The 17,090-nt window shown below is 46.3% G+C and overlaps 1 protein-coding gene across 1 annotated transcript; it reads right to left on the reverse strand.

Annotated features, from left to right (window-relative positions):
* Positions 1–4,761: 4,761 nt before the first annotated feature.
* Positions 4,762–16,318, reverse strand: ZNF620 (zinc finger protein 620). Its single transcript, XM_043595679.1, has 4 exons — positions 15,946–16,318; positions 9,467–9,620; positions 8,734–8,847; positions 4,762–6,622 (listed from the first exon to the last, which is right to left on the reverse strand). The coding sequence occupies exons 1-4, from the start codon at positions 15,967–15,969 to the stop codon at positions 5,616–5,618; spliced, it is 1,299 nt and encodes a 432-aa protein (XP_043451614.1). The 5' UTR covers positions 15,970–16,318; the 3' UTR covers positions 4,762–5,615.
* Positions 16,319–17,090: the final 772 nt, after the last annotated feature.

The raw sequence follows: 17,090 nt of genomic DNA on the forward strand, positions 1-17,090 counted from the left end.
CCAAGGCCACAGGCACCTGGCCGGCTCAGTCGGTGGATGGAGCATGCAACTCTTGATCTCAGGGTCATAAGTTTGAGCCCCAACACTAGGTGTAGTGTTTACTTAAAAAAAAAAAAAATATATATATATATATATATATATTTTTCTTTTAAATAAAATTAAAAATAAACAAGGCCAAGGCCAGCTAGTGTTATGACCTCACTTTGGAAGTCATCACCTCAATATACTACCAATACAGGCCAGTCATAATACATTATTAGATGAGATGCATAAGGGCATGGATGCAAGGATTAGAATCACATGGAGGCTGCCTAACCCTGAGATTTGGCCCATCAAAGAAACCATGTATTTTACAAAACTTATGGTATTTTTATTGTAAAGCTTATGTAGAACTGTTTTAAATTAATTAGGTTTCCAGGAACAATAGCACGAAGACTTCTATTTTCACACTGTCCCTTCTCTAAACCTACCAAAATGAACATCGACCATGAATCTAGAGATGGGTACACATATATAGGTGCATGCATACACACACACACGCACACACACCCTACATCACAGACCCTTAAAAAGTATTAGCCAGTTACTACAATTGGATCTAGCTTGGGGCACTTGGGTGGCTCAGCCAGTTAGGCATCCAACTTCGGCTCAGGTCATGATCTCATGGTTCATGGGTTCGAGCCCTGCGTCGGGTTCTTTGCTGACAGCTCAGAGCCTGGATCCTGCTTTGGATTCTGTGTCTCCCTCTCTCAAAAATAAACATTAAGGGGCGCCTGGGTGGCGCAGTCGGCTAAGCGTCCGACTTCAGCCAGGTCACGATCTCGCGGTCTGGGAGTTCGAGCCCCGCGTCAGGCTCTGGGCTGATGGCTCAGAGCCTGGAGCCTGTTTCTGATTCTGTGTCTCCCTCTCTCTCTGCCCCTCCCCCATTCATGCTCTGTCTCTCTCTGTCCCAAAAATAAATAAACGTTGAAAAAAAAATTTAAAAAACACAAAAAACAAAAAACAAACCATTAAAACATTTTTTTAAAAAATTAGATCTAGCTTGAACGGGGACAATATTGGACATGGAGTTCCTCTATCTGGTATTACAGTGTAGGGAGAATAATGAGGAAGCTTCAGTAGACCCAAGTAAAAATCCCCAAGTTATGAGAATAACTGGAATCCTGGGCAACCAGAGAAGAAAACTGGGAGCGAGCAACAGGGGTCCCATTCCTTCCCAGAACAGCCTTACCAGAGGGGCGGAATACAGGCAGTGCTGACATGCCGGCAGCTAGGCAGCAAGGTGAACCCGGAGAGATGGGCGCTTACAGCTACCAGGGAGTCTGCTCATGCCTCAGCAAAGTTAAAAGTCTGGAACTGGATGTCCCTCACCTGGCCAATGCCACAGGGACTGGTTCTACCCACACACACCATCCCCAGCCACTAGCCAGAGCAATAGGGCAAGAATAAAAAGAAACCCAGAATTGGAAAAAAGTAAAATGGTTATTTATGAACATGATTTTCAATGTTAGAAAATCCTACAGAATTTTTTTTAAAAATGTTATCAGAATAACTGAGTCGTGCAGGGTGGCATGATACAAGGTCAAAACACAAAAATCAGTTACATCTCTCTATATCATCAATGAACATTTGGAAATTTACTATCGTAATAGCATCAAAAAATGATAGACAAATCTGAAAAAGGTGTGAAAACCTATATAGTAAAAATTACAAAACACTGCTGAAATAAAGATCCAAATAAATGGAGAGATTTACCATGTTTTTGAGTCGAAAGACTATATAAAGATGAGAATTCTCCCCCACAATTGATTTATAGACTCCATACAATCTCAATCAAAATCCCAGGATATGTTTTGTAGAAACTGACAAACATTCTAAAATCCACGAAATGCAAAGGACCTAGAATGGCCAAAACAACTTTGGCAAAATACAAATAGGACGACCGACACTGTATGACTTTGACACTTAGAAAACCTACAGTAATAGGGGCACTTGGGTGGCTCAGTTAAGCATCCAACTCTTGATTTTGGCTTAGATTGTGATCCCAGGGTCATGAGATTGAGCCCCACTTAAGTTTCTCTCCCTCTGCTCTCTCTCCCCTGCTCGTGCCACTGTCTTTCTAGAAAAAAAAAATTTCTTTTTAATAAAAAAATGTTTGAAGATAGAACTAAACATAAAACCTATGATGTTTCTATAGGGAAGGGCACCTGGGTGGCTCAGTTAAGCATCCAACTCTGGATTTCAGCTCATGTCAGGATCGCACAGTTTGCGGGATCAAGCCCTGCCCTGCACCAGGCTCCACAGGAAGGAGCCTGCTTGGGATTATCTCTCTGTCTCTCTCTGCCCTTCACACACACACACACACACACACACACACACACACACACACACGCTCTTTCTAAATAAATATATAAAACTTCTAGAAGGAAAATGGGGGGGGGGGAATCTTTGTAAACTTGGGTAAGGCAAAGATTTCTTAAATATGACACTAAAAGCATAATCCATAAAAGAACAAACTAATATATTGGACCTCATCAATATTAAACTCTTCTGCTCTTCAAAAGATTTAAGAGAATCAAAAGATAAGCCACATGCTGTGAGAAAATGTTTAGAAATCACATATCTGAAAAAGGACTTGTATCCACAATCTATAAAGACCTTTCCTCTCCAAAAAAGATCTCCCAAAAATCAATAAAAACAACCCAGGGGTGCGTGGGTGGCTCAGTCAGTTAAGCCTCTGACTCTTGATTTCGACTCAGGTCATGATCTCACATTCATGGGATTGAGCTCCAAGGCAGGCTCTGCACTGAGTGAGGAACCTGCCTGGGATTCTCTCTCTCCCTTTCTCTGCCCTTCCCCTGCTAACACTTTTTCTCTCCATCAAAATAAACAAACAAAAAAACAAAGAATTTTTGAGGGGCATCTGGATTAAGCAATTAAGCAATTAAGCATCCGACTCTTGATTTCAGCTCAGGTCATGATCTCAGGATTCGTGAGATTGAGCTCCATGTCAGGGTCTGTGTTGATAGCACGGAGCCTGCTTGGGATTCTCTCTCTTCCTCTCTGCTCCTCCCCTGCTTGGGTGCTCATTCTCTCTCAAAATAAGTAAATGTAAAAAAGAAAGAAAGAAAAGGAAAAGAAAAGAAAAGAAAAGGAAAAAAGAAAAGAAAAGAAAAGAAAAGAAAAGAAAAGAAAAGAAAGAAGGAAGGAAGGAAGGAAGGAAGGAAGGAAGGAAGGAAGGAAAGAAAGAAAGAAAGAAAAGAAAGAAAAGAAAAGAAAAGAAAGAAAGAAAGAGAAAGAAAGAGGAAGGAAAGGAAAGGAAAGAAAAGAAAAGAAAAGAAAAGAAAAGAAAAGAAAAGAAAAGAAAGAAGGAAGGAAGGAAGGAAGGAAGGAAGGAAGGAAGGAAAGAAAGAAAGAAAAAAAAGAAAGAAAGAAAGAAAGAAAAGAAAAGAAAGAAAGAAAGAGAAAGAAAGAGGAAGGAAAGAAAAGAAAAGAAAAGAAAAGAAAAGAGAAAAGAAAAGAAAGAAAACAACCCAATAATAAAAACACAAGCAAAAGATATGGACACTGGACCTAAGACATAATGGAAGGCAAAGAAGCACATGTAAATATTAGAATAGCTAAATTATAGTTATATTAGAATAGCTAAAATTAAAAAAAAAAAGGCACTACTGAGCATAGCCAAAGATGGACTGGAAATATAAGTCTCATACAATGCTGGCAGGGATATAAAATGATACATCTTCTTTGCACAACAGTTTTGAAGATGCTTAAAATGTAAATATATACTTACCTTATGACCCAGGCATTCCACTACTCTTACTTACCCAAGAGAAATAAAAGCATATGTCATTACAAAGACTTAAAACACAAATGTTCATAGCAGCTTTATTTATAATAACCCAAAACTGGAAACAGCCCAAATGGTCATCAAGAGATAAATGGACAAATTTTTGTATATCTATAATGTAATACTGCCAAGAAGGAAGGAAGGAAGGAAGGAAGGAAGGAAGGAAGGAAGGAAGGCAGGCAGGCAGGCAGGAAGGGAGAGGGAGGGAGGGAGGGAGAAGGGGAGAGTTAAAGAGGGAAAGAGAGAGGGAAAGAGAGACAGAAAAAGACAGAAAAAGAAAGAGAGAAAGAGAGAAAGAGAGAGAGAGAAAGAAAGAAAGAAAGAAAGAAAGAAAGAAAGAAAGAAAGAAAGAAAGAAAGAAAGAAAGAAAGAAAAGAAAATAACCACTGATATAACACATATGCAACATGGGTGACTCTCAAAATAATTATGCTGAGTGAAAGACACCAGGCCAAAAGTAAGAGTACATACAATATGTTGTTTATATAAAATCCTAGAGAAGCAAAACTCATCCAAAGTGACAGCGGATCAGCAACTGCTGTGGAAGCTAGGAGAGGGGCATCAGCAATGTTTGGGAGGTTATGGCTGTTTATTATCCTGACTATGGTGACGGCTCCACTGGTGCACACGGACGGCAAAGCTCGGCAATGGTATCATGATAACAAATAACACTTTTGTTCATTACGTTCGAGTCCTTGTTCTAAGCACTCCGACATGTATTAATGCAGTGAATCCTCAACACAAACCTCTGAGGTAGACTGTCAGCAGATTTTACTAAGGAAACTAGTTGGGTCTGTAACTTCACCAAGACTCCGAACAAAGCCGGCCCGTCTCGGTGTTGTTACCCACTGCTCTGCTTCCCGCATCGGGTAAAGTCAAGCGGCTTGCAAAAGAGGGATGCTACAACAGAACACATGGACACCTCACCTTGTTTCCACTCGTAACACAAAAACAATGGTCACTTTTTCCATGATACAGAACAGCAATGAGATAGATGAGTTTATGATAAATAGGGCCTTGCATCTGACTCAAAGGGTACATACACCCCAACTTTTGCAAAGGCACGGGCTGCAACTGAGTAGTGACAAGTAACTGACGAGTAAGCAGTGTGGGTGGGCCTGCACCCGAGGTAGGTCTCTGAAAATGTGCACCCTACTAGGAATGTCCTCCACCGTGCACATGGGTCCACAGGGACAAGGGCCCTCTGTTTCTGAGTTTAGGGGATTCCTAATATAAAGACACTGACAGGGTGTCCATTTCTTTTCTGAGTGACCCCTTGTTTGCTGTCGCACACCCGAGAAGGGATGCATGGGACATAAACGTTCCAAATCTAAAAGGTCTGAAATACCTTATACCAAACTCACACTTGGGGATACTGAATTCTGGGTGGAAGTTATTTTCCCTTTGAATTTTGAAGGCCTACACCATGGTCCTCTAACTTTCAAGGCTGCTGTTATGAAATCCAATGCATTCACATTCCCGGTCTTTTGTTTTCTCTAGAAACTTTTTGCCGTCTCCTCTTGAAGCCGGGACTCTTGATAATTCACAGTGGTGTTCTCTGACGGAGGTCCTCCCACACCTCCCTCATCCATCTCGCGGGACACTCAGTGACACCACTAACCCCGCGAGGTATCAGCCAGTTACCCGTCCTCGTACACTCGTGACTTAGCGGTTTGTTTCTTTTCTCGCTGTCAAGAGCGTACTGACGAAGAGCATGAGAGTGGGGAGAAACAAGGAGGCACGGCGCCCACAGCTGCGGACAGCCCTACTCTTGCACGGGTACCTTCTGCGTGTGTAGTTTCCGATGCAGGGTGAATCGCCCGCACCAGCTGAAGGTCTTCCCACACACCTCGCACTCGTACGGTTTCTCACCAGTGTGAACCCGCTCGTGCTGGACCAGGGTGATTTTCTGACTGAAGGCCTTCCCACACTCCTTACATTCGAAAGGTTTCTCCCCCGTGTGAATGCGCTGATGCTGAGTCAAGGCTGTGGGGGAACTCAACCGTTTCCCACACTCTTTACACTCGTAGTGTCTCTCCCCGGTGTGCACTCGCTGGTGGACGATAAAGCTGGAGCTACAACTGAAAGTCTTCCAACATTCATGACATTCATAGAGCTTCTCCCCCGTGTGGAACCTCTGGTGCTGGAGGAAGACGGAGCTGCTGATGAAGGCCTTGCCGCACTCCTTACATTCGTAGGGCTTTTCTCCAGTGTGGATTCTCTGATGCTGAATCAAGGCCGTGTCCGAACTTAAGCCCTTCCCACATTCTTTACATTTAAATGGTTTCTTTCCAGTGTGAATTACCTGATGCCGAATAAGTAATGAGTTGTATCTGAAGGCTTTTCCACATTCTTTGCATTTAAAAGACCTTGCGTCGGCGTGACATCCCTGAAAATCCGCCACTCGACTGAAATATCTGCCACATCTTCGACATTCGTATGATACCTGACCACCGGGCACAGTCTGATCTGTAGAGACTCGTGTGCTGACACTAACGTTTTCCCCAGACTTCTCACACTGCTCCCCACTCTCCACGGTGTAGGCCTCGCGACAGCTGGTTGGCCCATCTGTGAAAGCTCTCCTCTTGGACTTTGTCTTCTTGGCTATGCAGTGACCAGGCTGCTGCTCTAGGCTGCTCCCCAAGTCCAGGTGCTGGGGAACGTTCCCTGGTAGCCCTCCTAACGTCGGTCTGTGGGACTCCGTTTCTTCGGGAATGTGTTCCTTTGGGCTCGACTCTTCCTTCTCAGCTCTGGTCTCAGAGCTACAGAGCTCTGTATCACAAAACAAAAACAAAAACAAAAACACACAGTGTCAGCCTCTGATATCGCAGAAAGAAAGTACTTGTGCCGAAGGGGAAACGGGGCCAGGTGGTTCTAATCTACCCTGGGTGGCCATTTTCTAACATGCACACAAAATGGCTACCGAACATCAGCACACAGCAGAGCGCCACAGGCGAAACGAAGACTCCACGGGTGGAGGCAAGCGAGGCCGGGCGGCACTCCCATAAAGAGGACAAAGGCTAGAGAACGGCAAAGACTGTGACCTAGCGGGGCAGGAAGACCAACGGTGTTCTCCCAAGTGAACAGGTTAGGTCAGAGGGCAGACACAGAGAAGGGATGACTAGAGACCCCGAGGTCAGAGGAAATCCAGCAGATCAAAGAAAGGACAGGCCAAGCACCTCAAACTGCAAAGGGTCCCACAACTGAAATTCCTGAAGGGCTGCTCATCTTTTACAACACTGTCCATGTCCTAATCTTTGAGAAGAGAGTGGTCTCTGTCACCAAGTTGGCTCTAGCAAAGCAGCAGGCTCCCACGGTGCGACTAAGGGGACCGGGTCCGGCTAACCCCACGGCAGCTGGGAGGACGGGAGAGGTGGAGCCTTGCCTCTAAAACGGGCGAGTGCTGCGCATGTGAAGAACCCTTCTAAGGATGGACAGGACCTGGTGATGACTCTTGTGCTCTCCCTACAATGCTGCACGGGCCGTATGTAGGGTTTAATACGACAGCAGGAACGTGAAATCCTAAAACCAACCAGATGGAGAAAACCAAAGGCTACTTTCCCTCTGCCGCTAAGGCCTTCTGCAGGCTAACATGGCCTTCAGCACTGGGCCAGGGCAAACTCGCGCGTCAAGAAGCCAACAGTTTAGAAAACACTGTTTACCCAGAGAGCCTGAAGTCCTGGGATCGATCACACCCAAAGGGCACAACCTTAACACAAGGCTGAGGGCAGCTGGGGAGCTGGGCATTGTGAACGGTCACTCCCTGTGAAGTCTGAAGAGCCCCCCAATGTTAATAGGCGGAGGAGGGGTGAAACGGAGTATCAGAGGCAAAAATATACGGTGTGTTGTTACTTTTAATTCCTGGGTCAACACCTTTCGAAATGAGGAAGTCGTCCACCGTTCTTCTGTAACAAGTTTTGCTTCGAGAGTTCAGCTATTAAAATAAAAGTCTTTCTAAGTGTAGGGAAGGTGACGTACTTCGGGTGGCCGCTGACGCAAGGGAATTCCCATTCCCATTAGGAAAACGAATTTTTCTTTATCTTCCAATAACTTTTTAAATTATACAATTTTGTTTTTTCTTTTTACTTACGTCGGTGTTTGGGAACCCGTAACTTCATTTTCCATAGAGGAGTGCCTGGTTGGCTCAGTCGGCGGAGCACGCAACCGTTGCTCTCGGGGTCGCGAGTTTGAGCCCCAAGCTGGGTGTGGAGTTTACTTTAAAAACATGTGGGGCGCCTGGGTGGCTCAGTCCATTGAGCGCCTACCTCTTGGTTTCGGCTCAGGTCATGATCTCGCGGTTCGTGGCTTCAAGCCCCACACTGGGCTCTGTGCTGACAGTGCAAAGCCTGCTTGGGATTCTCTCTCCCTCTCTTCCGCCCCTCCCCTGCTCGCTCCTCTCTCTCTCTCTCCTCTCTTGCAAAAATAAATAAACATTTAAAAAAAACTTTCCTCATAGAAATAATATATTCTGAAGCTGCGGACGGCCAGATAGGCCGCAGAAGCCTATTTTCCCTCCAAGGTGGTTGACATTCTCGTCTCCGCAAAAACAAACTGGTGGAAAAGTTAACTGTTTCCATGAGACAGGACCCCAAAGGGCTGTCATGGTTCAACAGCTGCTGAGCCAGATGCTATCCCCTGGCAGGCGGTGAGGCGGAGAGGCAAAGACAAACACGCAAAGGCATCCTGCAGCCATACCTTCCTTGGAAGAGACTGGCCCTTCGTCTGGCGGGGGGCGGCTACCACTATGAACACAGAATCCCACGTAATGATTCCAGAGGAAAGAAAACAGTCGCGCAAGAGAAGAAACACTCTGCACACACTGAAATGGGAAAATAAGCAAGCAGCCTAAGCAAAATGGGCAGCTGGTAGGTTCTCAGGCTCACCTGGACAGATGCCTCCGAGGACTTCCCTGCCCGCAGGTTCCCAGGGTTCCGGGCCCCATGGCAGTTCCCCTCGCTCTAGCTGGGAGACCAGAACAGGTCTGGTGAATAGAAAAGCTGCCCGGGAGAAAGAAACAGGAACAAAAGGTGAAGGGAATCAGAGAGCAGCATCCCCTCCCGGCTGTCTTTACCTTTCTTCGTTTGCCGAGCCAGGGAGGGAAACGAAGAGAAGTCAGTCTACACCATCTTAGAGGACAGAAAATTCCCACAAAGGGGGGCAGAGTCCTGGAATAACTCTGTGCTGTGCTGACAGTGCAAAGCCTGCTTGGGATTCTCTCTCCCTCTCTTCCGCCCCTCCCCTGCTGGCTCGCTCTCTCTCTCTCTCTCTCTCTCTCTCCTCTCTCGCAAAAATAAACATTAAAAAAAACTTTTCTCCCCACTCACATGAAGGAGTCCCAGATCTTCGTCAGAGAACTTGGAAGACAGAGGCCCAGGGGCCCTGCTGAACTCTCCCTTCCCTCCATGCATGGGACAGAGCCCCTTCCCAGGGTCAGAGGGACAGTGGATTCCAAAACCTGAGAATCCAAAACTCTCCTCACCCACGAGCCTCCGGGAAAGCTCAGCCTTCGTAGCAAACTGCCCGTGAGGGTCAGAGAGGCCGTGATGTCTAAGGAGGAAAGAAAGCAGACGCACAAAGGGCAGAGGGCGAAAACAGCAAGGAGAAGAGATGCCTTACCCAGGGAAGCCACATTTGCATAATTCTCCAGCATCACCTCCCGGTACAGAGCCCTCTGTGAAGGGTCCAGGATGACCCATTCGTTCTGCGTGAAGTACACGGCCACGTCCTCAAAGGTCACTGGCTCCTGAGACAGCAGGTTCCTGCTGAAGCCCTGTGTGAGGGCCGAGGAGCCTAAGTATCAGGGCAGAGACCCACGGGGTAGGTGGCATTGCCAAGGACAGCTCTCGGGGGCCCCCTCCCCGCCGCGGGGGGCAGCCGGCGGCCAGCACTGCCCTCAGCCGCAGGCCAGCCCAGGACTCCCTGCAGTCCTCCCCACCAACAGCCCTTCCTTCTCCTGCTCACCTCTGTGCTGACTCTGCCGGGCCAGGGTCTACGTGCCTGTCGGCCCCTGCGGTTCCCTTCCAGGGGTTTTGCGTGTCCGTGCACAGGGGACAGTGGTATAAACACAGCCCACAGCACTTCACTCCCTCCCGAATCTCACTGAAGTGACAATAACACAACGGCCCAGCAGAAGAGTCAGACAGACTAGGTGCATGAACGGAATTTCAGAAGGATGAATAGCAGCTAAATTAGAGGAGCAGAGAAAGCTGAACCTTAACCGCCAGCAGAGGGGGAAGCAAACAAAACCAAAGATGAGCTCAGGATTTTTAAAGTGTGCTCTGCTTTTTAAGACTTGACAAAATATTCTATCCGTTTAAAAACACCAGGGAGGAGTGAGGAGCCACAGAGTACTTAAGGCAGTAAATGAAAAATACCTACCCAGAGGCGTATCACTGAGCAGTCGCGGAAAAATGAGACCATTAAAACAAAACAAAACAAAACAAAACAAAACAAAACAAAACAAAACAAAACAAAACAAAACAAAACAAAACAACCTAGGGGTGCCTGGGCGGTTCAGTCGGTTAAGCGTCCCACTTACAATTTCAGCTCAGGTCCTGATCTCGAGGTTCAGGAGTTTGAGCCCCGCACTGGGCTCCATGCGGACAGTGCAAAACCTGCCTGGGATTCTGTCTCCCTCTCTCTCTGCCCCCGCTCGCTCTGTACCTCTCTCTTTCTCTCAAAATAAATAAACATTAAAAAACAAACAAACAGGGGCGCCTGGGTGGCGCAGTCGGTTAAGCGTCCGACTTCAGCCAGGTCACGATCTCGCGGTCCGTGAGTTCGAGCCCCGCGTCGGGCTCTGGGCTGATGGCTCAGAGCCTGGAGCCTGTTTCCGATTCTGTGTCTCCCTCTCTCTCTGCCCCTCCCCCATTCATGCTCTGTCTCTCTCTGTCCCAAAAATAAATAAACGTTGAAAAAAAAATTTTTAAAAACAAACAAACAAACAAACAAACAAAAAAAAAAAAAAACTAAAGGCTTCCAGAGCAGGAAAAACAACACACACAAGAGGACTGGGGAGTCAAGATGGCAACAGACTACTCGGCGAAAACAAACAGGGAAACGTTTTCTTTTGTTTTGTTTTAAGTCTTTGTTTATTTTTTAAATACATATATTTTTTAAGTAATCCCTACACCCAACGTGGGGCTTGAACTGACAACCCCAAGATCAAGTCACACGCTCTACTGAGCCAGCCGGGTGCCCCAAATGGGAAAACGCTTTTAAAAATGCTGAGTGAAAACTTCTGCTTCCCGTCCAGATGGAGTCAAAGGGATCGGGTTCATCCTGCCTAAACCGAGACAAGACAAATTACGTCAAACAGGTTCCCAGGTTAGCGACATCTGATGGCAATGAAGGGCAACATTCCCCAAGAGATGGGAGATAAAGAGGTGAGCCCTCAGATTCCTCAAGCTTGTCTTGGAAGGGTTTCCAGGCTGCATCACAGGGAGGGGAAACGAGGCAAAGCCCGGAAGCTTCCCTGGTAGATTCTGAGGAGACCAAGACTGTGGGAGTTTAGAGACAGGACACCACGGAGAGAGCTGCACAGAGAAGCAAACCCAGGGGGGTTATGGGCAGGGGTTCCCCAGAGTACTCAACAGAACAATGACCAGGGCCCTTTTCATCTGAAAAGACTGAAGGGCACAAAGCCTGGTGTTCACACAGGGCCAGTAAAAGTACCTATTTCCACTGGAAAAAATCCATAATTCATGGGCTATTGAATAGAGCTCTCAGGAAACTCTTGCCTCAGTCGTGGAGAATAATTATTTCTAGGCCATGCACCGCTCCAGATCCTAGTACCAAATCATAAAAATCAAGACCAAAAAGGATCAAATGTATTCCTAAGTAATTGAACTTTATTCCAGAAAACACTCAAGGGTATTTTGGGGGGGGAGCACCTGGCAGGCTCAGTCAGCAGAGCATGTGACTCTTGATCTCAGGGTTGTAAGTTCGAGTGCCACATTGGGTGTAGAGATTACTTAAAAATAAAATCTTTAAAAAAATTTGTTTTTAAAGAATATTTTGGGGAAGTAAGGGCACCTGGGTGGTTCGGTCAGTTGAGCGTCCAACTTCAGCTCAGGTCATGGTCTCACAGTTTGTGTGTTCAAGCCCTGCCTCGGGCTCTGTGCTGACAGCTCAGAGCCTGGAACCTGCTTCAGATTCTGTCTCTCGTTCTCTCTCTGTCCTTCCCCCACTTGTGCTCTGTCTCTCTGTGTCTCTCAAAAATAAATAAAAGTAAAAAATAAATAAATAAATAAATAAGAAGGTGGGAAAAGAGGAGTAAAGGGAACAAAGAACAGATGGGACAATTAGAAAACAAATACGAAGGTGACAGACTCAAATCCAACCACGTCATAAATAATCTAAGCATCCCAACAGGCAAACATTATAAAGTCAGCCTACTATACGCTGACTTTAAGAAATGCATATTACATATAAAGACAGGAATAAGTTAAAAGCAAAAAGATGGGAAAAAATACACTAGCCAAAAAAAGCTGAAGTGGCTATATTAATTTAAGGTAATGTAGATTTCAGAGCAAAGGATATTAAGAGAGAAAGATAGTCGTTCATAACCACAAAGGAATCAGGGCATCTAACAATCCTACATGCCGGGGCTCCTGGCTCGCTCAGTCCCGAGAGCATGCGACTCTTGATCTCGGGGTTGTGACTTCAAGCCCCATGTTGGCTATAGAGACTACCTAAATAAATAAAACTTAAAAAACAAAAGCATAAACAAACCCCCCCACCATCCTACATGTTTATACAGTTAGCAACAGAGCGTCGAAATACATGAAGCAAAAAAACTGATGCCACTGCAAGAGAAATAGACAAATCCATAATTGCAACTGGAAATTTCAATAACCCCTCTCAACGAGGATATAGCAAACATAAACAATACTATTATCCAACTTGACTTCACGGACATTTACAGAACGCCCCACCCACAACAGCAGAATACACATTCTTTCCAGGTGTCCAAGGAACCTTTTGTAAGGTAGACCATACTCTGGGCTATAAAGAAGAAATCAGAAGGATCAAGTCATACAGAGAGTGTTCACTAACCACAACAGAATTAAATTAGAAATAACAGAGGGGCGCCTGGGTGCCTCAGTCAGTTGAGCGTCCAACTTCAGCTCGGGTCATGATCTCACAGTTCAGTTTGTGAGTCCAAGCCCGTCCTAGGCTCTGTGCTGACAGCTCAGACCCTGGAGCCTGCTCTGGATCCTGTGTGTGCCTCTCTCTCTGCCCCTCCCCTGCTCACCTCTGTCTCTCTCTCAAAAATAAACATTAAAAATTTTTTAAAGAAATAAATAAACTAGAAATAGCAGAGACGCAAGGAAAATTGCCAAATATTTATGAACTACATAACACACAGATCGAAGAATAAAACAAAGAACTCAGAAAGTATTCTGAGCTGAATGAAAATGAAAACACAACGTACCGAAATGAAGGATGGTGCTAACACAGTACTTAGGAAGACATTTATAGTATTAAATGCCTGTGTTACAAAATTTAAAAAGAAAAAATGTCTTGAGCCAGTGACCTTTAGAATCTAGAGAAAGGTGACCTTCACCTTTAGAATCGAGAGAAAAAACAAATTTAACACAAACTTAGCAGAACAAACAAAATAAAGATCCAAGTGGAAATCAGTGACATAAAAGAGAAAATTAGAGAAAATCAGCAAAACCAAAAGTAGTTCTTTGTGAAGATCAATGCGACTTCTAAATCTCTGGTCGGATGAATCAGAAAAAAAAGAGAAGAAATAAATTAGCAATATTAGTTATAAAAAAGGTGACCACTACAGATAATAAAAGGATAGTAATTATTATGAACAACTTTATGCCATTAATGTCCACAACGTAAAACGGACAAATTCCTTGAAAGACACAAATTACCAACACTCATTCAAGGAGAAACAGAATAGCCCTATACCTACAAAGGAACTGAAACTGTATTTTAAATTTTTTTGTAACATTTTATTTATTTTTAAGAGAGACAGAGACAGAATGCGAGCGGGTTAGGGGCAGAAAGAGAGGGAGACACAGAATCCGAAGCAGGCTCCAGGCTCCGAGCTGTCAGCACAGAGCCCGACGCGGGGCTCGAACTCACAAGCTGTGAGATCATGACCTGAGCCGAAGTCGGACGCTCAACCGACGGAGCTACCCAGGCGCCCCCTGAAACTGTATTTTAAAACTTATCAGAAAGAAAACTCCACATATAGATGATTTCACTGGTTACCAAACACATAAGGAAGAAATGTAATCAGTTCTATGCAAATTCTTCCAAAATATTGACAAGGATGAAATACTTCCCATTCTATGGGACAAGGACATTACAAGAAAAGAAAACTGAAGATCAATACCTCTTACAAACATAGAGGCAAAAATTCTACACAAAAATTTAACAAAATAGAATCCAAAATATAGTCAAAGAATAATACATCAAGACCAAGTAGTTTTTATCCAAGGAGTGCAAGGTTGGTTGAATATTTGAAAAAAAAAAAATCAATGTAATTTGCCACATTAAGAAACTAAAACAGGAAAATCATATAATCCTCTAAACCAACATAGGAAAAGCATGTGTCAAAATTCAACATCCATTCCTGCAGCAAGCTAGGCATAGAAGAGAACTTTCTCAATCTGATAAAGGGCATTTACAGAAAACAAAACAAAACAAACCCTATGGTGAGGATCATTCTTTTTTTTTTTTTTTAATTTTTTTTTTCAACGTTTATTTACTTTTGGGACAGAGAGAGACAGAGCATGAACGGGGGAGGGGCAGAGAGAGAGGGAGACACAGAATCGGAAACAGGCTCCAGGCTCTGAGCCATCAGCCCAGAGCCTGACGCGGGGCTCGAACTCATGGACCGCGAGATCGTGACCTGGCTGAAGTCGGACGCTTAACCGACTGCGCCACCCAGGCGCCCCGAGGATCATTCTTAATAGTGAAATACTGAATGCTTTCACCCTAAGGTCAAGAATAAGACAAAGATGCCTGTTCTCACCACCTCTACTCAACATTGAAATGGAGGTTCTAGCTAGTGCAGTTAGGCAAGAAAAAGGAATAAAAGGTATCCAGACAGGAAAGAAAGAAAGACAACTGTCTTCATTTGTAGATGGCATGTCTATGTAAACATCCAGCGGAATCTACCAAAAAGTAATGACGATACTAGAATTACTTTATCCATGGAAGGACTTCAATTTGTGGACAGAGGTGAAAAGGGTCCTCACTGTATGCAATGATGCAAATTTCCCGTTTAATGAATTTCTACTTTTCAGCCTCGATTGCCAAACCTATCCCAATCAATCCCCTACACTTGTTTTTCCATCCTGATCGTGTCTTCGTTTGGGCCTTCTCATCTGTCTGTCCCTCTCAACTCATCCTCCCCTGTCCAAACACACCCGTTGGTGACAGATGCAAATGAAAGATACAAGCCTGCGAAACAGTAAGGAACCTTGGGAACAAGCCCCATGTGCACCTGTGAAACTCCCCGCCGCCTGCCGGCTGTTAGCGCTTTTCTTGCAGAACTCCCTACCGGATATTTTTACTTTGCTCGCAGAGCAAAGCACCAGCTAAGGAGCAAACCCAGCCAGGTCCACCCCCACCCCTCACCCCCCCCCACCCCCAGTGCCGAACTTCCACGATTTTCCCCCCATTATAATACTAAAAATCATGCCCAGGGGCCCAGATTCAACACGATCATTACGCACGCGATGCATGAAGAAACATGACCTTGAAGTGCGCAGGTGCTAATAAATCCCTGCCTCTACATGCGTAGACAGCCCCCTCTTCCCACCGAAGTACCTTTAAAAAACTCTCCCAGACCTCTCCTCGGAGAGTCAGCCTGAGGATTCTTCCCTTTGTGCTGCTCTTCTGCGCTCGAGCATAAGCCCCAATAAAGCCTTTCTTGGGACTTTACATTTTGGGTCCCGTCTCGTTTCTACCAACGCTGGGTCCAAGGACCCCAGTCCCGGAACACCTGCACAACTCAGGCTCCGGATGCAGGCTGACAGCTGCTCTCTTGACATCAGAGGGTGGGAGGGCCGGTTACGGGAGGGGAGAGGGGGGGAGCGACAGAGGCGGAGAGGAGGCTCGCTCACCTGGTGCCACGTGATCTGGAGCATGGCTGGGGTCCCCGTTTCACACGCCCTCGGGGTTCGAGGGGAGACAGAAGAGAAAATAAAGGACGGGCAGGACAGCTGCTGCCGGGCACCCCGCAAACGCCGTCTGTCCGCCGGGGGCCCCCTGCGTCCTGGAACCCCCCCTCACCACAGAGGCACAGGGATCGGAGAACCGAGCATTGAAGAACTCCGCGGGGATGCGACCCCGTTAGCCCGTTCCCGGGACGCGGAGCCCAGGCGACCGCGGACGCCGCGCGCCCCGGGCGCAGGGAACGCGCGAGAAGGCGGTCGGCCAGGGCTCCCGGGAAAGCTTAGGACCCGCGCCGCCGGAAGCGCGTAGGGCCGTTTCCCCTCCTCTCTAGGAAGCTGCAAACTTCCCGGTCTCCGTGGTTCCCCAGCCCGGCGGCCACCGCCACGGTCTCTACTCCGGGAAACGTCGAGCCAGAGTTACCGGCTCCAGGCTCGGGTCCTGCAGCGCCCCCTCGCGGCAGCTCCTCCGGAAGATGTCGTCTAGCCAGCTCGGGCCACAGACCAGTTGCACAGGCCACAGACGGGGAATCACCCAGGGTTCCTTGGCGTTTGCCACTTCTGGCAGCCCTTCGGCTATTGAAGGGACCATTGCTCCACCTGTGCCAAAGCCTGCCTGGGTTCTGTGGCTGCGCTGCAGTGGGGGGAAGAGTGGGACCCATCACTTCCAACAGCCAACTGGGTGTTGGTTGAGAGCATTGACTACCTAGGTCCACGAACCTGGCTGTACCACTTCTTAGCTGTGGGAGGAGCAGCAAATTTCTTTACCTGTTTCCTTATCTGCGAAATGGGTATAATAGTGATACCGACTTCAAAGGGCTTTTGAGGTTTAATAATTAAGTGAGTTAGTGAGTTGGCAAAGTATTTATAGTAGTTCCTGGCACATGGTAAGTGCTTGCGAGTTGTTTGGTTTTCTAATTGTGTTTTTGCTTTTGAAGATACAAGTGCTGCTGGGACTGCCACTATGTGGCACCGTTTAGGGAAACACCTATTAAACATTTAGCCTTAGACCCCTTTCCCACCCTATCCCTGGATGTATGTTCCAGGCCCCGCCTGGAAACAGATTTCAGTTGATGGCTCAGCAGCCTTCCCTGTGA

This window comes from Prionailurus bengalensis, chromosome C2 (genome assembly GCF_016509475.1).
Source record: "Prionailurus bengalensis isolate Pbe53 chromosome C2, Fcat_Pben_1.1_paternal_pri, whole genome shotgun sequence".
Classification (NCBI taxonomy): Eukaryota; Metazoa; Chordata; class Mammalia; order Carnivora; family Felidae; genus Prionailurus; species Prionailurus bengalensis.

What these genes read in the sequence shown, in the direction of transcription:
- ZNF620 (XM_043595679.1), bottom strand. Translation starts at nt 15,969, where the DNA reads ATGCTCCAGATCACGTGGCACCAG. An exon ending in TCCAGATCACGTGGCACCAG is followed by an intron (nt 9,621 to 15,945) that starts GTGAGCGAGCCT and finishes GCCCTCACACAG; the next exon opens with GGCTTCAGCAGGAACCTGCT. An exon ending in TGCAAATGTGGCTTCCCTGG is followed by an intron (nt 8,848 to 9,466) that starts GTAAGGCATCTC and finishes TCTCCCGGGCAG; the next exon opens with CTTTTCTATTCACCAGACCT.